General features: G+C 45.2%; 1 protein-coding gene across 4 annotated transcripts in view; it reads right to left on the reverse strand.

The window, feature by feature from the left end:
- gas7a (growth arrest-specific 7a) overlaps nucleotides 1-12,792 on the reverse strand; it is an 18,754-nt gene extending 5,962 nt beyond the window's left edge. The window contains exons 1-6 of one of the 4 annotated variants that reach the window (XM_044101268.1): nucleotides 12,744-12,792; nucleotides 12,402-12,475; nucleotides 6,050-6,139; nucleotides 3,475-3,590; nucleotides 2,463-2,537; nucleotides 1,481-1,559 (exon numbers count right to left, since the gene is read on the reverse strand). In XM_044101268.1, the coding sequence (XP_043957203.1) occupies nucleotides 1,481-1,559; nucleotides 2,463-2,537; nucleotides 3,475-3,590; nucleotides 6,050-6,139; nucleotides 12,402-12,475; nucleotides 12,744-12,777 (468 nt within the window). In that variant the 5' untranslated portion in view covers nucleotides 12,778-12,792. Of the gene's footprint in view, nucleotides 1-1,480; nucleotides 1,560-2,462; nucleotides 2,538-3,474; nucleotides 3,591-6,049; nucleotides 6,140-11,038; nucleotides 12,297-12,401; nucleotides 12,476-12,743 lie in introns of those variants that run through there. The other 3 variants (XM_044101270.1, XM_044101267.1, XM_044101271.1) reach the window with 3 other exon arrangements.
- Nucleotides 12,793-21,316: the final 8,524 nt, after the last annotated feature.

Genomic DNA, 21,316 nt, shown 5'->3' on the forward strand with positions numbered 1-21,316 from the left:
TGTCACTCTTTGCTAATGAGGATTAATTTTGTTTTTTGCACAAAATCCCCCAAAAATGCAGAAAAGTTGAGTTATAGTTTACAATGAAATGTTTACAGTTTGGAGTGTCTGGTAGAGTTCGACCAGAACTCCATCATCTGCTCCACTCCAGCTGCTGCAGTTCTGAGTCAAACCAACCTGTTCCCCTCCTGGCCTGTGGGGGCGCTGCACCAACAACCACTGAAGGAAACCACACAAAAACCTCTGAAGACACTGAGAGCAACTTCCTTCTTCACCAGATGGAAACAAGATGGAGGCGTCAGATTTTAGTGTTGGAGGATTTCTCTTTAGTCTTTGGCTGAAGACCAGGAGACATTTCTGCTGCTAGCGCTAGGCTAGCATGTTAGCTTTGGTTGGATTTACCCAGAATGCCCTGCGCTGTAGTCCACTTCCTAGTTTTGGAGCAGTCTCCGGTCCTCTTGGTGTTCACGTGTATTCAAAGCGAACCAGAGTTCACTTCAACTGAACCCAGACCGAGGTCTGGAGCACCAGAGTTAGCTTAGCATTCACACCTCACCAACCGAACCGGACTTTATAGGAAAACGGACTGGAGTTGGATGAAAGTGGACTAACCAGGGCTGGTGGGAATGAACCCTGAATGTGTGAAGGTAAGTTTTTCATTTTACTGTTTCTTGTTAAAGGTGGAGGCGTCCCAACAAATGCATCATTAGTTTCTGCTCAGAAATCGTTTCTGAAGGAACTCCTACAATCCGTCCTGCAGCAATGTTGTGCAGAAAGCTTATGATGTGCAGCAGCAGAGCTCTGAATGCAGCTTATTAAAACTGAGAGCAGCAGCTTGATAAGACTCTTCACCAGCCGCCGGACCAGATTGCGGTCAGCCTGCATCGCCCTGAGTCTGGGCCTGTCAGAACATGCAGCTAATTAATCAGCCGGGGGGGGAGGGGGGCTCGGGGGCTCAGCCGCCTCTGGTTTTGATTTCTGCATCACTGGGAATCAAACCCTGGAATGGGTTCCTTTCTTTAGCAGAAAATAAACCTGAGGATGTGGCTGGATGGACGGCATTCTGTGAAACTCAGTACGGATGAAAAGCTTCAGATGCGAACAGATATCAGGCCTGATGTCATGGAGGGTTTAGGAGTTTCCACACCGTGAAGGTCTTAAAGTTTTCCTGATGCCACAGAACGTTATGCAGTGACCAGAGTTTCTCTGCTGCTTTCAAAAATACTTTACTGATCCCAAAGGGAGCAGCACAGTGCTGCACACTGACTGTCGGCTGTCATCATCATCATCATCATCATCAATATTGTTTGTTATTTTAGAAGCATCATGAATTGTTGTAACTTCTGTGTTTTGATTCAAAGTAGTTTGATCATCAATCATTTTTCACTCATGATTATCAGACCTAATTATAATAAATTTAGATGGTTGTTTTTAATTTCTTTATTTAATCTGAATAATCTGAGTGGATGCAGGAAATTACCTTACTGGAGAACTTGAGGTGAACTTCAGCTTCGTCATGGAGGCTCTTCTTCAGCTGAGTCCAGGCCTCTCCCAGAGTCCTGAGGAAACGTCCGCATCATGGAGGGAGTATTTAGAAATAACTCAACAACTTTACAATTAAATACTAAACTAAAACTCAACAACTTTACAATTAAATACTAAACTAAAACTCAACATCTTTCTCTGACTTCTCCGCGCCGCAGAGGATGGAGAGTGAGTGAATTTTATTACGTTAGGAAAAGATTCAAGCATTTAAAATGTGAACAGTTAAATGCTCACATTTAACTGCTTTGCAGTAAAAACTTCATTATCAGATTAAAATTTGATTTTGTTTCTTTTCTGATGTAATCAAAACTTAGTCTGTTTTCAGTTGACTTGTCACATTTCATGTCATTATCTGCCAGTTGTGGTTCAATAAGCAACACTTTACTCTGACATATTTTAAAAGTAATTTAAAAACAACGCTGTAGGTCAGGGGTCACCAATCTCGGTCCTCGAGGGCCGGCATCCAGCACGTTTTATTCTCTCCCTGGTGGCACAAACAACCTTTTCAGCATGTCAATGTTCTTCTTAGGCCTTCTAACGAGCCACCATCTGATTCAGGTGCGTTAAACCAAGGAAAGAACTAAAACATGCAGGAGGCCGGCCCTCGAGGACCGAGATTGGGGACCCCTGCTGTAGGTGTTCATCCATCCAGTTTTATTATTTTGAGTAGCCAAGTGAAAAAGCATGGCTTCACGATGACCACCAGGGGGAGCTGTGTAGATGAGCCTGAGCTTAACAGGCAGCGAGCAACGTTTGCGTTAGCATCGCTCTCTGCGTTAGCATCGCTCTCAGTGTTAGCATCGCTCTCAGTGTTAGCATCGCTCTCAGTGTTAGCATCGCTCTCAGTGTTAGCATCGCTCTCAGTGTTAGCATCGCTCTCTGTGTTAGCATCGCTCTCTGTTTTGTCTCCCACTCACCCTTCCTCCTGCGCTGCCAGCGGACTCAGCGACAGCTTGGACAGGTTTTTGGCGTATTCTTCCTCAATCTTTATCCTGACACAGATATGAAGATGTCAGCTGACTGGACAAGAAAAACCTTCAAGACAATTTAAAAAGCAGGAGATAATGAAGCTTGTTGTGAGTTTTACAGAGCGGTTGTTTCTGTTCTCATGTTTCTGCCCTTCTCCTTCACATTTACACCTGAATGACTCGGCCTCCTGCTCTCTCCCAGGCGCTAAAGGTCAGGAAGGGAAGTTAGCTTGAAGGAGTCTTAAACACTGGCTCTCAGCTCTCAGTGTCATTTTCCACCACCAAGAGCAGAAAGTGGACAAAAGGCTCCTTCCAACAGCTTGTTTTTTTCATTTTATCAAGTTAAAATGAAAAGTTCACTGCATTTTTCTGGAGTTTATGTAAAATCATACATGGATTTTAAATGTCAGCTTCCAAATGTGTGTTTGCATTCAGCCCCAGGTTCTCTGATGCCCTTAAATAAAATCCTGGCTGTTACTTTAAGGCTGATCAGGGATGAAATGTTGGAGAAGTTTAACTCAAAGTTCAGTTCTGAAACAAAAACCCAACAGGAACACGACACGAATGCAAACCTACGAGAGCTGGGCTGTAACTTTAACAAAGTTAGAGAAGCATAAGACTTCTTATACTAACTGCAAAAAGATTTAACATAAACATCCAGATTTGCCAAATTAAACTGAAATGTGAGATTACAGATGATAATAGATTAAGAGTTAAACTCCCCATCACTATGATATCCTGCAAAGAATGAGAATATTTTCCAAAATCACATCTTCTTTCTTCTGCTTCTCCACTATTCTGTTTTCTGAGTTGGTTTATCAGATAAAATGAAAGATGTCAGCGCTGCAGGTTCTGACCTGATCAAATGTTTCAGGGTTTTTAGAAAACTCTGTTTACTGAAACGTCTCTGTTCCCGCTGAGGGAACATTTCTGTGCCTCATATATCTACGTCAGCCGTTACCTCTCGTGGATGAACTCGGCCATCTCCTTCTGCAGCTGTTTCCCCTTCAGCTGCTTCTGCAGCAGAACCTCGAAGCCCGTGACGTGGGCGGCCCCCTGCGGGTCCTTCCTGTCGGCCTGCGGACAGAGCACAACACCTGCTGTATGAGCGGCGCGGTGCGGTGCGGCGCGGCGTGGCGCAGCGCGGTGCGGCGCGGTGCAGCGTGGCGCAGCGCGGTGCGGTGCGGCGTGGCGTGGCGCAGCGCGGTGCGGTGCGGTGCGGTGCGGTGCGGCGTGGCGTGGCGCAGCGCGGTGCGGCGTGGCGCAGCGTGGCGCGGTGCGGCGGCCCACGGAGTGGCGCCGGATTGGTCAGAGGTGAGTCAGAAACGATGAGGATCTGTGATTCTTTCTGACTGAGAGGCGCGTCGGCGTTCACACGTCAGCCGCTGAGGGCCGCTTCGCTCAGCGCTCTCATGTCAAACATGTTTGGATGGCGTGTGGCAGCCATGTTGCTTTTGGTGACAGCGCGCGTGGCGCCGAGGCGTCAGGTCAGCGAACGGACAGGAAGTCATCAGGAGGAGGAAACGCCGCGTTTCAATCAGAGATCTGATTTATTAAAGGTTAAAACAGTAAAATCAGATGAAAACTGTTTACATGCAGGGATATAATCCACTTTAATCTGCATTAGGCTGCAGAGATTCTTTCAAACAAAAATTGTTAATGGTTGTAAAATTACATTTTTGAGATAAAATGTGTTTTGTTGGAGAAGAAAAAGACATTTGCAGCAAATTGATATCAGTTTCAGGCTGAGCAGTTTGAACCTGATGGTGTCACGTCATGGATTATCTGATCTGTGGAGAATCAATCCACTCACGCTGGATTATCAGCTCCTCCACGAAGCGTCTCTGAACCCAAACACGACGATACGAGGGCTCCTGCCTCCGATAATAATCTGTTCAAAAATAACAGCAGCATCTCCTGCTACACCAACAGACAAGTTATTTTAATGCAAAGCAACAGTGAGTAAGATTTTTGTCATTGCTTTTAGGATATTAGACTTTTTCTCAGGAGACCACATGGATTTTCTGTCAGATTTAGCTCTAAACTTTGACTAGGCCGTGGGAAATGTTTAATTTTCCGCTGGATTTTGTTGTTGATTCAGATCTTCTGTAGATTTCTGAAGGTTTTAGTTTGAAACTAAATTCTCTAATTATTTAGAGCTGTTCAGGATTTTAAGCGTCTAATTCCAACAGACGAACAGTAACTCCAGAGCATGATGCTGCCACCGCCATGTTCAAACTGTCTGTCTTCATCAGAACCAAACGCCAGCTTCAGGAGTCCAGGCAGACAGAAATGAAGTCGACTTCCTGTGAATCCTCCGTCAGCTTCCTGTCATCTGTCTGGATTTAATAACGTCACTTTGTTCCAGATTAACCGTCTGGAAACTCCTGAAACATCTGGACTGTCTCAGGTCAGACCAGATGTAGAAACAGGACAAACTGTGCATGAAGCAGGATTTCACTGTAATAATCTGCAGACTAATACGGATCATTACAGCTGTTACTTTCAGATTTGCCCTTAAAATGTTCGTTTTTAGTAGAATTGAGCTGAAAATGTGTCGCATTAAACAGGAGAAGTATTTTATTTTTATGATGTAACCATTTATGTTACAGAAAAAACTAAGGTGTAAATCTGTCAGAGGTTAAAGAGTCATTTTTCCTGCTGCCTTTGTAAAATAATCATTAAATAAATTATTAGATTATTACACTGGATGCAGTTCGGTCCAGATGTTAGAGTTAACCCTAACATCGGTCCAGATGTCGGAGTTAACCCTAACATCGGTCCAGATGTTAGAGTTAACCCTAACATCGGTCCAGATGTTGGAGTTAACCCTAACATCGGTCCAGATGTTGGAGTTAACCCTAACATCGGTCCAGATGTTGGAGTTAACCCTAACATCGGTCCAGATGTTGGAGTTAACCCTAACATCGGTCCAGATGTTGGAGTTAACCTAACATCGGTCCAGATGTTGGAGTTAACCCTAACATCGGTCCAGATGTTGGAGTTAACCCTAACATCGGTCCAGATGTTAGAGTTAACCCTAACATCGGTCCAGATGTAGGAGTTAACCCTAACATCGGTCCAGATGTTAGAGTTAACCCTAACATCGGTCCAGATGTTAGAGTTAACCCTAACATCGGGTCCAGATGTCAGAGTTAACCCTAACATCGGTCCAGATGTTGGAGTTAACCCTAACATCGGTCCAGATGTCGGAGTTCACATAACACCAGCCTCTCCTGTGGTTGTAGGTGATCAAATCTGAGCTTCTTGTTGATCCTGAAGACGTGATGATCTCTAAGCAGATCGAAGCTCCTGTTTGATTCAACCTCCAGTTTTAACTGGGAGTGTGGGTGTGGGTGTGTGTCAGGCCATCAGCTGCTGCTGCGCTGTTCACACACACAGAGCTGAAGTTAAGTGGAGAAACGCTAAATTAGGCAGAAATGGAGCGAAGCAGCTGCTGCGGCTCAGTTTTCAGCTGACTTCCTTCCAGGTTTCTATATCGGGAACGATCTGGACGAGTCGCTCCAGAAACTCACCCAGAAATAATCGCAGTAGCTCCATTCGTTGGGCTTGAGGAGCTGCTGCTCCGGACCTTCTCCTGGCAGCGGGAACGTCACACAGTTTATCTGCAACCACACAAGCACACATCAGGCTGGACCCAGAGTCCTGAAGGTCACGCTGCTGAGGAGCCAAAAGGTCAGAGGTCAGAGGTGAGAGTGATGACCTGAGGGAGCCACAGAAACGTTTCTGCACGTAAACAATCCGCCTGAGTCCAGCTCCTCGCTCTGCAGCATCTTCACTTATTCTTATTATGTAAAGCTGCCATCTGGGATCCACAACCTGAACAGGCAAGTCAGGCTGGGACACGCAGACGGGGACGCTTCACCCACAAACACAGAGACTCCCTGATTCACCCTGTTTACAGCCAACACTCTGCGGCACCGCGCTGCTGCAGCTGCTGCTTCAACTGCTGTAGCTGCTGCTGTAGCTGCTGCAGCCGCCTAGAGACAAACATCTGACTCAGCCCAGCTGCTTTTATCTTCTGCTCACATCTCAGATTAAATCACAACAGGATTTTTTTCAAACAGAGTTCTGTGCACTCGGATGTTTACTGAAACGCTAATATTGGGAAGCTGGAGAGATGGCTTACTTAAAAAGCAGAACATTCCCACTGAGGGCATCAGAGAGGAAACAAAGCTGATTTAAAAACAGCAAAAGCAACAAAAAATCAGAGATAATTTAGATTTGAATGCGTATCGTCGACATGTCCTCCCAGCTCAGCAGGAAACCTTCACGGAGCTCCTCAGACATCAGATCGTCATCAACTGAACTCATGCAGAGAACATTTATTATCCACAGGGACACAGTGGAGGTTCTAGAGTGGCCTAGTCAAAGCCCAGATCTCAACCTCAGAGGGATTCTGTGAGAAGACGTGAAAAGACTAAATCAGGTCAGAAATATCACCTTAAACCAGAAACCAACCCACAAAACTAAACTATTTCATTTATCAGACAAACTTTGTTGTTTTTAGAATCAACTTTTAATTTAACCTCATAAAAAACGGTAGATAATAAAGTTCAAAATGTTTTGTTCTGGTGGAAACGTTTCTGCCTATAAATATCAAACTGTGGTTGATCTAAAAGACGTTGTGACGCCGGCAGCTTGAAACGGGAAACTGGAGTCAGTTTGATCTTTATGCTGCAAACATCCGAGGCGCTAAATGATTATTATTAAATTAAATGAAATTATTCAGGATGGATGAAAACAAGCAGCTTCTGGCAGGAAGCGCGAATCTGTTGGCTGTTACTGTTAGAAACTTAGTCAAAAATTAACAAAACTGTTAGCTGAAAATCAAACATTTAGTTAACAAGCAAATAATTTAGTTAGTAAAATATTTTTTGCAAATTGAATGTTTAGTTTGGAGGTAAATATTTAGTCTAGAAACTAAATATTAAGATAATTAATTAAAAGTTCAGTCTAAAATTGTGACATTAAAAGTTTTTCCTCTAACAGCTGAATAACCCAAATTATTTCTGTTAATTCTTGGCTGTAAGTTTACAAACAGCAGATAATTTATGGTATTTAAACCCAGAGTTTCTCCACCGCTCGGCGTAAAACCCCCAGACGTTTCTGAGGTGCTTCAGCTCCTTCGGTGTTAAATATGTCGTGATTTTGTAGGTTTATCCGTCCAGCAGCTGATCCTGTTTACAGCATCTGCTGTTTGTCATAATGAGGCTTTAATGCTGCCTTGTGCAGAACATTAAACTTCGTTAGATATGAGCTAATTAGCTCTCCTCCCAGCTGCATGTAAACAGTAAAGGATGATTAGGTACTAATGTTTGTTTGGTTGTATTATCTGATCTCTGCAGCTTTTCCACAGCTGAAGGAAAGATTCACAGAGATCTGTTATGTAAGAGTAGATATGAAGAGGAAACACGCAGCGCGGCGGCGTGATGTACCGACCGGTCGCCTTGTTCATTTTCTGCCTCAGAGATCACACTGATTGTCACGGCTCCAGATTTTCTATTACGCCGCCTCAGCATCCATCAGCAGCGCTGCTTCCCCACACTGAGCCGCTCGTCTGCCTAACTTGCGCCTTTATGGCCTGTTATTGTGGCGCTGCGGGGGGCTGGGGATTAAATATTAATCCAGATTACCTTTGTGGCCCAGCGTGTAACAGATCCACCCAAAACCTCTGGATGCTGCTGCAGCTTTTCATGTTTGAACAAAGCAGGTTTGTTTGGCCAGTGGGAACATTTTGTCTTCACTGTGTGCCTCAGGTGAGCAGCTGCTGCTTATCACATGTTCACTTCTGGTTCATTTATTTACTGAAAAGAGAAAAAATCATGACAGAGTCATGAAGGAAATGTAAAAAAACAACGTGTTGGCAGCCATTTCTGAGCAGGGATTTCAGCAGACAGGAAACTCTGCTGCTGTTGCTAAGCAACAAATTACCTTGTGGTAAAATATCCCCTCCACAAATGTACCTTCAGTAACAAAGCAACTAAACTGCAAACGGGATGGTTTCTGGTTTCAGCACTGAGACTGACACACTGTTGATGAGGCAAAACATTATGACCAGCTGAAGGAAGGACTCAGATTACGTCCTTTTGGTGACGCCTGGAACACGTGAGGCAGCAAGTGAACATTTTGTCCTCCGTGTGGATGAGCTGAAGGCAGGAACAACGGGCTGCACACGGATTCAACTGGGTCTCACGAGTCCAAAGCTGAGAGGTTTCCTCTGGGTTCTTCATTGGCCCTTCAAAAAGGGCCAATGAAGAACCAGATGCTCCTGGAGAAAAGGTATCGAAGACGAGCTGCTGCAGCTGAAACTGACGGATGGAAGGAGATGGGAGCCAAATCCGCCCCGTTAATGTCCGGGTCGGTTCCAGTCAGGTTGGGTCCGTCTCCTCTGCCAGTGTGTTCCTCACTGTGGACAGTATCTCAGAAATCTGTCCCTGGATTTGTTCCTTCGGTTCTGTTGTACCTGACAGAAAGTTTAGGATCTCAAGGTTTGGCCATAGAATAAACTCCTTTGGTCTCGTTACGGATTGGAAATGGTGGCTGATGATGTTGACTGAGGCGTGAATCCACCAGGAAATCACCAAATCCAGTCTGGCGCCAGTCAGTTTTCGTCCCTGAGGTGGTTCTAAAAGCTGCAGAGGAACCACACTGGATCCGCAAACGGAGGCTGATCTGCCAGTGGAACAGCTGCTTAACGCCGCCATGGAGAAGGAGCTGTTGAGTCTTTCAGCAAACAGCAGAATCTGCTGCTAACGTCACGGATCCAGGCAGAACAGAACTCCTTCAGTGTCTGGAGGCGTCGGCTCACTGCATGTCGTCATAATTTAAACGCTGAAGCCGTTTGGTTCTGGTGTGACCACAAGATGTCCACTGATTTGTGTCGGAGCAAACAAACTAGTTAATGATGATTTAAAGATGGTTCCTCAGAACCATTAACTCCTCAGATATGATTTGGGAACCAAAGGGAAACATCTGACCAATAGAGACTGAACCACCTGAAAAAGTTAAAGTCAACAACAGATTCCCACCAGAGACTGTTTGGTAACCAGCAGCAGGAGGAGACGGCAGCCAGCTGCTCCTGCAGCTAATGTCAGATTGTTAAAGTGTTTCTGAATGTAACTGAGTTCACGCCAAGAGCCCCATAAAGGGCTGACATGGAGATAAACTGCTCCTGTACGGTGGAGGAGTCAGGATGCTGTGGGCTCCATTGATACTAAACAGAAAACGTTTCATCTCAGTCCCAGAAACAAATCGTGAATAAATCCTGTGGGTTGAGAGGAAGAGCCAGGAATCTGGACAGATTATTGAAGAGGAATATGAGTCGACCTGTAAGATTATAGGAGACGTGTTGTAAGAAAGAATTGCCCAGAACTGATCAGAACTGATGATTTGCTGAGGAAACTCTGGATTAAACATAATGACTTTTTAACGGTTTCATCTTTGTCAGGTGTTGAAGGTACAGGACGTTCTACTAACAGCATGGTTCTTTCTTTAATTTGAATACAGATTGTCATCCTCAGCTGACACCAACACATCCTCATTACTTCCTTCCAGTTTTCGCCTCTGCCTTTTTTCCCAGAATGCACCAACAGGTTGAGCCGAACGACGGCGGTCGGACCTGAAGGCTGAAGCTCCGTCAGACGATTCTCACCCTGAAGGTGAAAACAAGGTTGCAGAGCAGCTGCTTCCCTCTGATGTGTGAAGAATCCTGCATGGGTCCGTTTCGCCATCCGTCATGGATGCGTGCGTCTCCATGACGACCGTGGCTGGGTTGTGTAATGAGTTTCTCTGTGGTGAACAGACAGAAACCTCTGGAGGCGTCGCAGATTGACTCGTTATCACCTGTTTTCCACCAGATGAGGACGGACGGCTCTGGATCAGTCCAGCCCAAACGCCGTGGCGTCTCCCTCCTTCTCCTCTTCTCGTTTTCCGTCTGAACACCCGTTATCAGTGCTTTTGCCTTTGTCACCATGGAAACTGGACGTGCTGCATCCTGGCAGGTCTGGGGGATTTTTTCTTTCACAATGGCCGTCCACAGCGGTCAGCCGAACATAAGGCAGAACCCACACCTCCCACCGATCCCCACTACAGGCTGGGAGGTTACATAACCTGCTGGAGACAAACAGAACCTCTCAGAAACCGGTCCGGCTCTGGAGCCTCTGGGCTTCCAGCCTCACCTGCACTGGTTCCACCTGAAGCCCTTCAACTGGAGAAACGAACGAAACGCAGAAGGGAGAAACAGTCAGAGATCAGTTTCCCTGACAGGCACTAAAAATACCACCAGCTTCTGCAGCAGCTTTTTGTTCCTGGACTAAAAGCATCCATGAGGCTCTTCAGGGTTTAAATTCACATTTGATCACCTTTCAATCGATCAAACACAAAATAAATGACGGGGAACCCAGATCTGCGCCGCTCCTTAAAGGCTCATCATGGGATGTCAACAGAGGGAAATGAGACCAGAGCAGGAGACGAGCGGCTCGGTTCGGGTCTGGAGTACTCACTGTGATCTTGGTCTCCTTGACCTCGGCGATCTGCCTCTTGGCCGGCGACACGGAGCCGGGGGGCTGCGGGGCGAGACAGGACGGATCATCAAAACTCTCCTCTGTGTCAAAGCTGGCTTCCATCATCATCCCGCTCACCTCCTCCTGCTGCTGCTGCTGCTCTGCTCTGGGAAAGCCTCGCTCCGCTCTCTCCCTCCACACACACACACACACACACACACACACACCGAGGCTGCCTTCCAGTCTCACACGCTGCAGCGCGACTGGAGAGGAGCGGAGTCGTGTTGTGGGGAGGGGAGAGGGATGCTGAGGAGGAGGAGGGCTGCAGAGGCAGTGTGACAAAGTCTAGCCTCCGGTCTAGCTGCTGTCACTAAAGTTTAAGGGAAGGAAAATCTCCCCCACTGCCCAGATCTGCAGCACCTTGCCTCCACCCCCCTATGGAGGTAAAGACCACTGAGCTGCAGGTGCTGGAGAAAAGATCTTTGTGGCGCTGGAGTGTTTGAGCTCCTGAAGGGTTAAACATGACGCTGGAAGACGCAATGTGCTTTTCCTGTCCTGCTCTGACCCAACATCCTGACCCAAACAGAGGAGCGAGCGACGCCTCACCTTTGCCATGCAAAACATGGTGGCCGGCCGGTCCTACCGCCACATGCCCAGAGCGTCCGCCGATCCGACTTCCCGCCGTTCCCAACGTGAAATCTGACTTCGGTCGTCCTGAGCCTAAACCTCAGCCGCCCGACTGTCCGTCCACCGACTGTCCGTCCGCCGACTCTCCTGCGTGTGATGGCGCGGCGCGGCCTCAGCCCAGGGGGAGTCGGTCACGAGGGTTGGCATGAATCGGTGTTGGCCCGGGTTCCTGTGAGCAGCGGGAGCGGCTGCTGAGATCCGAAAGGCTTTTCAGAAGAAGAGCTGCTCTGATGATTTAGGCTGAAGGTTGGAAACGTTGAGGACTGTTGATGAAATTAATCCTCATTTTCTCCACTTCCTCTCCACCAGGAGGAAATACAGATGAAAGTCTTTCTGAAGAGCCTGAAGCGAGACGCTAAGGTTTCCTCGCAGGGTTTTATTTTCCTATCATGCAGTGCAGAAGACCTGCTTCCCCAGGAAGTTAATGATGCTGATGAGGGAAATGACTCAAACTGGTGCAACTTATAGGAATACATTTATACTCTGAAGGTGAAATAAAATGTTTGGTTTTCTTCCACCTTACAAATGAAGTTCAGACCATAAATCTGCAGAATCCAGAACCTAAAGCGTTCTGTGAGCATAACCTACATTAAACTCTTAAACAGTTTTCTTTACTGATGAACAACAACGATGAGACGCATCGTGACTGATGAAGCTGGAGACAAACTGACGTTACCTGTTCACAGGATGCTGGGTTGTTGTTGCTCTCCAGGGATCTGCTGGCCTTTCTGCTGCTGCTGCACCTGCTGGCTAAAAAAACCAAACATTGATTATTTATGAATGTAAGGCTCAGAGATTTGTGACTGCTCACCCAACTCAAACCGTGAGGCTCCGTTCAGGCGGCCTGGACATCCGCAACACCACAACATTTCTCCTTTGTTTAAATTGATGCACTCAACAATTACAGTAACTATCAGATGGTTATTAGAGCTGAAACTGTAATATATTAATTTCAATTACTTAATCAAATTAATCTGTAAGAGTTATAAAGCTTTAACATAATCAATGGCTTCTTTACCTACAAAAGTCCTGAGCTGGAACCTTTGTTGCATGTTTCTGGTACGGCTGTAAATCTGACGCACAAGCTACATCCGCTAACAACAAAGCAGCTTCTCTCTGAGCCAATCAGATCGTTTCTGCTTCTAAACGATCTGATTGGATGCTGGAAATGACTACTGTTGTACTGAAATGAGTTTAACTATCAGTGAAGCTATGCTAGCCTAAAGTAGCATCTCAAAGCTAAACAAGTAGCAGCTAATGCTAATGTTGGCGTCCACAGTCCAGATTTCTAAAGAAAATCTGGAAGATGAACTTTGGCCTAATCTGAAGGTTGAAGAACAGATTAAAAACCATAAATGTACATTTTGCTTATTTTGTCAAAATATAATTTTCTATTAAAATGTGAAAAATAATGATACAGAAAAATACAAACAAAATATATATTTTACTACAGAATGAACATCAGGTCAAACAATAACTGTAAAACTTCAGCAACGTCTTCATGTGGTTTTATTCTAAAACACCAAAACTAAATGTTTGTTTTTCTCCAGTCAACCTAAACATGAAGGAATTAGAGAACTGACTCATTTATGAAGCCATTTCTCTGTTTACTTCCTGGTCTGACATCACATCCTGTGTTAGAAACGTTCCTCGCAGCCTGGAGCGCTCTCTGCTCTGTGAGTCGAGCCCGATCCGTCCTGCGGCCTCCGTGGCGGTTCCCCTCCATCCCTGGTGATTCATGAGCTGTCCAGTCGCTGCTCATCAGCCCGGCCCGTTCCCAGCTGAAGGGAACCGAGAGCCACGGCGGCATGGAGCCGCTGCGTGGAGCCGCGGCGCGGAGCCGCAGGCTGCAGCCAGACCACAGACCCAGATCGTTATCACTTCACTTACAGGAGCCATGAGAAACCATGACTTCACTTAACCCCCGTCAGCATCGCATCAAATTAATGTTTTACTGAGACAAGAATCCTTAGAAAATATGAGATGAACTGTCAGCTTTAAGGTTTCATGTTTGCTTCAGGAGAAACCCAGACCTGCTTTATGAGTTTAATGAGCAGAAAGACTTTCAGGTCATTTCCTCCACCAGAGAGAAAATCCAGGAATCTTAACGACCCAGGAAGGTTTACAGCCGAACGAACGAAACAGTGGAGGATGACAGAACCTCTGCAGCCCGACAGAACCGCTGCAGCCCGACAGAACCTCTGCAGCCCGACAGAACCGCTGCAGCCCGACAGAACCTCTACAGCCCGACAGAACCTCTGCAGCCCGTCAGAACCTCTACAGCCCGACAGAACCTCTGCAGCCCGACAGAACCGCTGCAGCCCGACAGAACCTCTACAGCCCGACAGAACCTCTGCAGCCCGACAGAACCTCTGCAGCCCGACAGAACCTCTGCAGCCCGACAGAACCTCTGCAGCCCGACAGAACCGCTGCAGCCCGACAGAACCTCTGCAGCCCGACAGAACCGCTGCAGCCCGACAGAACCTCTACAGCCCGACAGAACCTCTGCAGCCCGACAGAACCTCTACAGCCCGACAGAACCTCTGCAGCCCGACAGAACCTCTGCAGCCCGACAGAACCGCTGCAGCCCGTCAGAACCTCTACAGCCCGACAGAACCTCTGCAGCCCGACAGAACCTCTGCAGACCAGCAGAACCTCTACAGCCCAGCAGAACCTCTGCTGTCTGGTTTGGAAGCAGGAAGAGTTTTGTTTTAAAAACCTGATAAAGGTCATTGAATCACTTCAAGGTGTTGCTGCAGCTTCTTCAGGCTGTTCATCTCTACACTAAGCAGCTGAACAGAAAACTAGAAAACTTTGGAAAAAGTCGTTTTAAAAATGAATCAGGTTTTACCGAGAGAAAACATCACAAATAAAAAACATTTTCTTTCATCTGATCTTCAACCGTTAGATTGGAGCAAAGTGTTTCAGGAAGTCCTGATTGTTCATGGAGCTTCTTTAGACGCTGACATTAGCATTAGCTGCTACATATTAGCATTCAGATGCTATTTTAGCCTTGAATAGCTTCACTCTTTGGCTAACTCCTTTTAGCACAAATTAAAGACGGCAATAATCTTTCCCAGCGTCCAATCAGACGGTTTAGAGGAAATTAACCCTCAGTGGACCAGAGGGAAGCAGCCATGGTAAATTTCATATATTTTTAATTAGTTGGCTATTTTTTACCACTTTGTGTTTCTGTTAACCTCTATTTTTAATCTATTTTTTACAGTATTTTCCCAGATTTTCATGCTGCTCCTGCAGCAGTGGTTTCATTTACACTGGCTGTGTTCAGTCGCCTGCTTCCTGACGGCGTTTTGTTCTGGAGGTTCCTGTGGGTCCGGAGCAGCAGCTGTGATCCCAGGCTTCACCTTTAGAGTCGCAGCCCGTCAGTAAACTCTTCCTCTGTCAGCAGCGATGCTCGTGTCTGACTAAACGCTGACAAACCCCCCGCAGCCGGCTGCGTCCATCCGCTCCTTCCTCCTTTGGGCGTCGGCCAGCAGGAGGAGGAAAACCATCTGCTCTCCGTCTCCGACCGCCGGCTGAGCAGAGATGCTGCCGGTGCTGAACCGTAACGAGCCTCTTGTTGAGATTTCTACTCCAGTTGTGTTCACAGGGTGATTTGTGACTTATTGAGCTGCGTCTGGATAAACTGGAGCTCTCCGAACTAATAACCATCCACTATCATCTTATTTAGAATAAATCTGTTTTTATTGTTTTGGGTGTTTTCTGACTTTGTGTTTTGTTTTCCAGTTCTGTGTCCAGAACCTGGGGCTGAGAAGAGGAGGCCTGGTTTCACCATATGGTGAGGAGTTTGTGCTGCCAGCCGTCCCTGTGGGGCTTCAGCTGAGGAAGAGCGGCGCCGCCGCCATGTTTCCACTGGAGCGGGACTGATGGCCGGATTGTTTTCAGGTTTCCTGTCTGACTCTAAGCAGGTTTTATGGGCTGTTGGACTCAGAAACAAACGATGAGTGTTTTTATCGATGTGTGGCCTTCAGGCAGAAATCAGCACTTAGCAATTTTTTCAGAAACGTAATCGGAGATCATCCCAGTCTGCAGAGAGCAACTCTGAGTAAAATGTACGAGGATGAAGAGGAAGAGGAAGATGATTCGTGTTGTCATTGTGGGTGGAAATCAGCTGAGTTTAAACGCAGCCAGAGATTAAATTAATCCATCCATCTTGGGTCTTTTTCTTTCAGCCTGGATCTGCTGATAAACTGACAGCTTCATGTTTGAGCTGAATTGTTTCCTCACGGCTGCAGACGAAGCGTTTTGTTTCTCCCTCCATCACTCACAAAGAAGAAACAAAGATTTTTTCATCATTCAGTTGTTTTGTTATTTTTTGGTTGATTCTACAGATCAGATTAATGTCGTTGTTTTCCTGCTTCAGTGTCGTCCTGAAGATGAGATTAAGAATGTTTCCCTCCTACTGGTCCGGTCGACCCGGTTCTACTGGAACCAGAATTCCACCATCTGCTCCACCTCCAGCTGGTTCTGAGTCAAACCAACCTGTTCCCCTCCTGGCCTGTGGGGGCGCTGCACCAACAACCACTGAAGGAAACCACACAAAAACCTCTGAAGACACTGAGAGCAACTTCAGATTTTAGTGTTGGAGGATTTCTCTTTAGTCTTTGGCTGAAGACCAGGAGACATTTCTGCTGCTAGCGCTAGGCTAACATGTTAGCTTTGGTTGGATTTACCCAGAATGCACTGCGCTGTAGTCCACTTCCTGCTTTAGGAGCGGTCTCTGGTCCGCTTGGCGTTCACATTCAAACTGAACCAGAGTTCACTTCAACTGACCCCAGATGGAGGTTTGGAGGACCAGAGGTCAGAGGTCAGTTAGCGTTCACATCTCACCGACCGAACTGGACTTTATAGGAAAACGGACTGGAGTTGGATTAGGTGGCCTGAACATCATATCCTGGTTTGGAGTCGGCGGGTATGTCAAAGTCACAGCAGCTAGAAAACATCCTTTAAACGCCCCGATGGCTGGAGGCTTTCTGTCAGCTAACAGCCACGTCTTCAACACAGTAACAGCTTTGAAGGCTCATCTCCTCTTAATTAATCTTTCACATTATTCCAAATCCCACCAGCATAATTGCAGCTCTGGTGGGACCGTGTGCCGGTATTCCAGCTGATCCCCTTTGTGAAAATGTCTCCATTAAATGACAGCAGCTGACAGCGACGAGCAGCTTTCTGAAAACGTCTTTATAACTGCCACATGCTGAGCTGCAGCTTCCTGAACATGACACAACCATAAACTAACAGAATGACAGCGGCTGCTGCAGCACCAGGATATAAATATAAATATAGTTTCTGTCTTCAGTTTGTGTGTCTGCAGGCTGGAGGAGCCTCCACGTTCTCCAGAACTGAGGCGGAAACACACAGAGGCTGTGAGAGCAGAAACATTCCTCCACCTCCTGAGAAAGTGGCTGCTCCGGTTCTTCCAACCGAGCAAATCCAGGATAATCAGATTAAAGTGTGGAGGCCTGGTGGAGCCTGATGATGATGAGGAGAGAATGAGAATGAGTCCAGTCCGCAGAGTCACGGTGCTGAATGCAGAGGAGCCGGAGACAAACCCGACAGCGTTATGTACGACACAAACTTCTGATTTATGGAGCAGATTGGCTCAAACTATTTTGGACATTCCTCTTTTCCACAGAACAGAACCAGAGTTTTGGTTCGTTTTACCTTCACTGGGATGATGGTTCTGGTTTCCAGCAGGACGAAGCCGCCGGTCCGGTTCAGCCGCGGCGCAGCTCTGTGGACACAAACCAGCTTTACATGGAAACCATGAAACTTTAGAAAATCTGGCAAAAAGTAGAAACTTAAACACAAAGTCAACATGAACCGAAGGAAATGAAGAAACATGAACAGAAATCAACTTTTACACTTTGTGTTTTATACTTTAGTGTTTCCTTTTATGATCAATTCATTGACTAAATACTTTTTGCCGAAAAGGAGGAAGTGTTAACAAAATATAAACATGTAGATAAAATATGTCATAAGAACTGAATTATCTAGATCTTAGATAAGCAACTCAAACTTGTTTACATTCCTCAGAAACATCCAGAAAATCAACTCATTTTAAGTTTAAACTCAGTTTCACACAAACACAAAGACCCCAGCATAAATGTTTGTCTGTTGAACTGGACCGGTCCAGGTCGCTATCAAGCTAATGTTCTGTTAGCAGCTTTACTAATCTTTTACATCACATCACCAAGGCTCATTAAAACAAACCTTTATCTTGGCTTTTTTCTGTTCTTCTTCTTTCTTTTCTCCCTCCCTGGAGGATCAGTCCTTTTTAGAGAAATTGTTTTGCTAACTTAACTTCTGACCGGAGCTTTGGACCTTTGGATGTTCAGCTCGTTACCGGCGAACCGTGCGGTACCAACCGCGGCCACCAGGGGGCGCCAAAAGCATTTTTTATTTTCTTTTTATCCATAAAATAATTATTTCTACATACATTATCAAATATATATTATTGTAAAAACAAATTAGTTCACAGTGAAATTGTGTGTTTTTGATATTAAAAAACACAATTAAATAAAAACACCAAGGCCATAAGCGGCTGCTTAGTTTGCTTTGCCTTGGGCCGGCCCTGATTGCAGTGAATCACCAGGAAAAAGTTTTAATCTGCAGCACGGCCGGAACGCTGCGCCTCATCTGCAGCTGAACCTCACACACTAATAATAATCTATAATCAGATTATTGATAACAGAGCTGAATAGAGGAGGAAGGACTGGACGGATGTGCTGCTCTGCTAGCTGCTTTGTTAGCTGCTCTGTTAGCTGCTTTGTTAGCTGCTCTGCTAGCTGCTTTGTTAGCTCAGAAGCGCATCGATCAATGCTCGCCATGCTAGCTGTTCCACCTCCTGACTCACCACCAGGGGGCGTGCCTGAGTGAAACAATTTCACACCCGAATATGTAAACATTCTGGATCGTTGGAACCAATAGGAAAACTCAACTGCAGTACCATCGTTCAAGCCAAAGAGGGCAGCACTGAGGCGGTTTAAGGCCAAATGTTGCAAAATTAATCTTGTTTTCCCAAAAATATTGAACAGAAACATAAATATGGCATCCTTAACGACCAATTTAAAAATAATGTCAGGAAAAAATGTTGATTTGTTAGTTTCTCTTTAAATTTAGATAATCTGAATCTTCTGCTGCTGATGGGGGAAAGACTGGAGGAGGTAAGGAAAAATCCCCAAACACGAGGAAACACAGTAACTCACAGACTGAGATCAGGAAAATGCCAACCCTAAGAGTGAAAAGAAAAACACGGATAACAGAAGAGAAGGGCGGAAGTGAAAATCAATGGATAGTTTCTGTTCCCTGGTCTCCATGAGGCTGGTTGTTCTACAAACCTTCGTTAGCAACTGTTAGGTCAGAGTGATAAATTATTCAGGGTGTGTTTACACCTTGTTGACAGAGAGCCAGACATATCTAATGATGCTGCTTCACTGTTTCAGAGCAGCAGCGAGCTGCGGCTCCCCATTGGGAGAGAGGAGAGGAAACCTGTCAGCAACACAAATCAACACTAAACCTACCAGAACAACTAAACCTGAACTAACTCAAGGAGAAAAGTTACATGTACTGAGTAAAGAAATGATGAAAACATGAAAGCTTCCACATGTTCTGGTTGTACGGGACATAAAGCCTGCAGAGGAGCGACTCCACAGGAAGGAGTTTATTTCACTTTCAATCTAGAATTTAAATCTTTCAGTAACGATTTCAGTCTCAATGAGCATCAGGTCTCTGGCAGATTTAATCTCCTGCCTCCTTCCAAAACCCCAAGATAAAATACAGCTGCATTAATAAAGCATGAACACAAACAGTTCCCTCATTGCTGCTGAGCAGGAAGTTTATCTTATCTTTTTAACCAGATCTCTTTTTCTCACTGATTTGAAAGCAGAAATGAAGAGATGTGATGTTTCAGCGTGTTAGAAAACCAGCCACGTCTCGATGTGAGCGATATCTAAACCCTGATCCTCTGGTGCTGCTGCTCCCCGGCCAGGATTAGATCCTCTGTTCGCTCTGGCTACTGACGAAGACCAACAGGAAACCAGGATGAAGATCGCTGTCCCTCTGGAGAACAGGACCCAATTTAGGCCCAGTTGTTATAAAAAATAAAAACATTAAATCCCCCAGCCCTGTCGTTAAATGCAGTGTTTTCACAGCCTTAGTTTGTAATCCTGGGTTTTCTGACAGCTGCTAAAAATCAGATCTTTCACACGGTCTGTTAGAGACTGAAGCAGTAATTATAGGAAGAAAGAGAGGAAGCTCTGCAGAGCAAAGACAGACGGTGAAATGAGATAATACTGATGCATTAGTCCAGCTGCCTGCAGTTTGTTGGTCCTGCAAGTCAAAGTTACATCAAATAGAAGTAATTTTAGTGACTCCAACTGAAAACAAGTTAGAGGTGCATGTTTCATTTTCATAATGTATTTAAACATTTGGTTTGAATTTATCCCTTAAAAAATGAGGGTCAGACGATGATTAAAGGGGATTGAAGATTTTAATATATAGTGACTTCACATTCTACAATTATTTTCAGATTTAGATTAAGGTTGGAATTTCAATGTGTTATTTTTTATTCATTAATTACAAAGATTTTAATGCATTTAAATTATTTTATGAAATCAGTAGCCTTTTTTGTACATACAAATTTGAAAGTGGAACCTTTGTATTTGTGTGTTTGCGGTACACCGGTAAATCTGACGCACAAGCAGCCTAACAACAGCGATAGAAATTAACCGCCAATGGACCGAGAGAAGCTGTTTCCATTCTAAAGGATCTGATTGGACGCTGGAAACAAGTTTCAAGTTGCGCTAAAAGCAGTTAGCATCAGTGGAGCTATTCAAGCCTAAATTAGCAACTCAATGCTAAACATGTAGCAGCTAATGCTAATGTCAGCATCCATGTTTCTAAACAAGCTCCATGAATGATCAGAGAAACTCTGGAAAGTTGAACTTTGTTCCAATGTAACGGTTAAATTACCTAAAAACAGATTAAAACTATATATAGATATATATATATATATATATATATATATATATATATATATATATATATAGTTTTTATAGTAAATTATGTCTACTTATCCAATAATTTAGAAATTAATTAATTAACCCAGAGTCCCACCTCTAATTTAAATGTGAGTCATATTATTTGACTCATTTACGGTGTGTAATTAGTATGTCAACAAATAAACATAAAGTTAGAGATATAAAATTAATCTTCTGTCCATAAGAGTCTAATTGCAGTTCCTACCATGCTGTAGCTCTGGGGAGAAACTCGCCACCGGAAACAGAACCAAGAGACAGAGAGGAGTCTGACTTCTGTGTGACAAAGTCTGCAACTGAACTATGAGACAAACATGGAAACTGTTTCTAAATGAGCAGCTTCTCTCCCACGAAACAGCTTCAGTTTGGGTCAGACCAGATAGAGGTCAAAGGTCATCCTTCTGCAGTGAAACAAAGCCAGAAATGTTCTGGCACACAACAAGGACGTGTCTGTCCCAGCAGCTTGTCCTGCTCTTTACTGGACTTTCCTCTGGATGTTCTGATCGAGTGTCAGCCGGATCAGAAGGCGGTC

The sequence above is a fragment of the Gambusia affinis genome, linkage group LG19 (assembly GCF_019740435.1).
Source record: "Gambusia affinis linkage group LG19, SWU_Gaff_1.0, whole genome shotgun sequence".
In the NCBI taxonomy this organism is placed as follows: Eukaryota; Metazoa; Chordata; class Actinopteri; order Cyprinodontiformes; family Poeciliidae; genus Gambusia; species Gambusia affinis.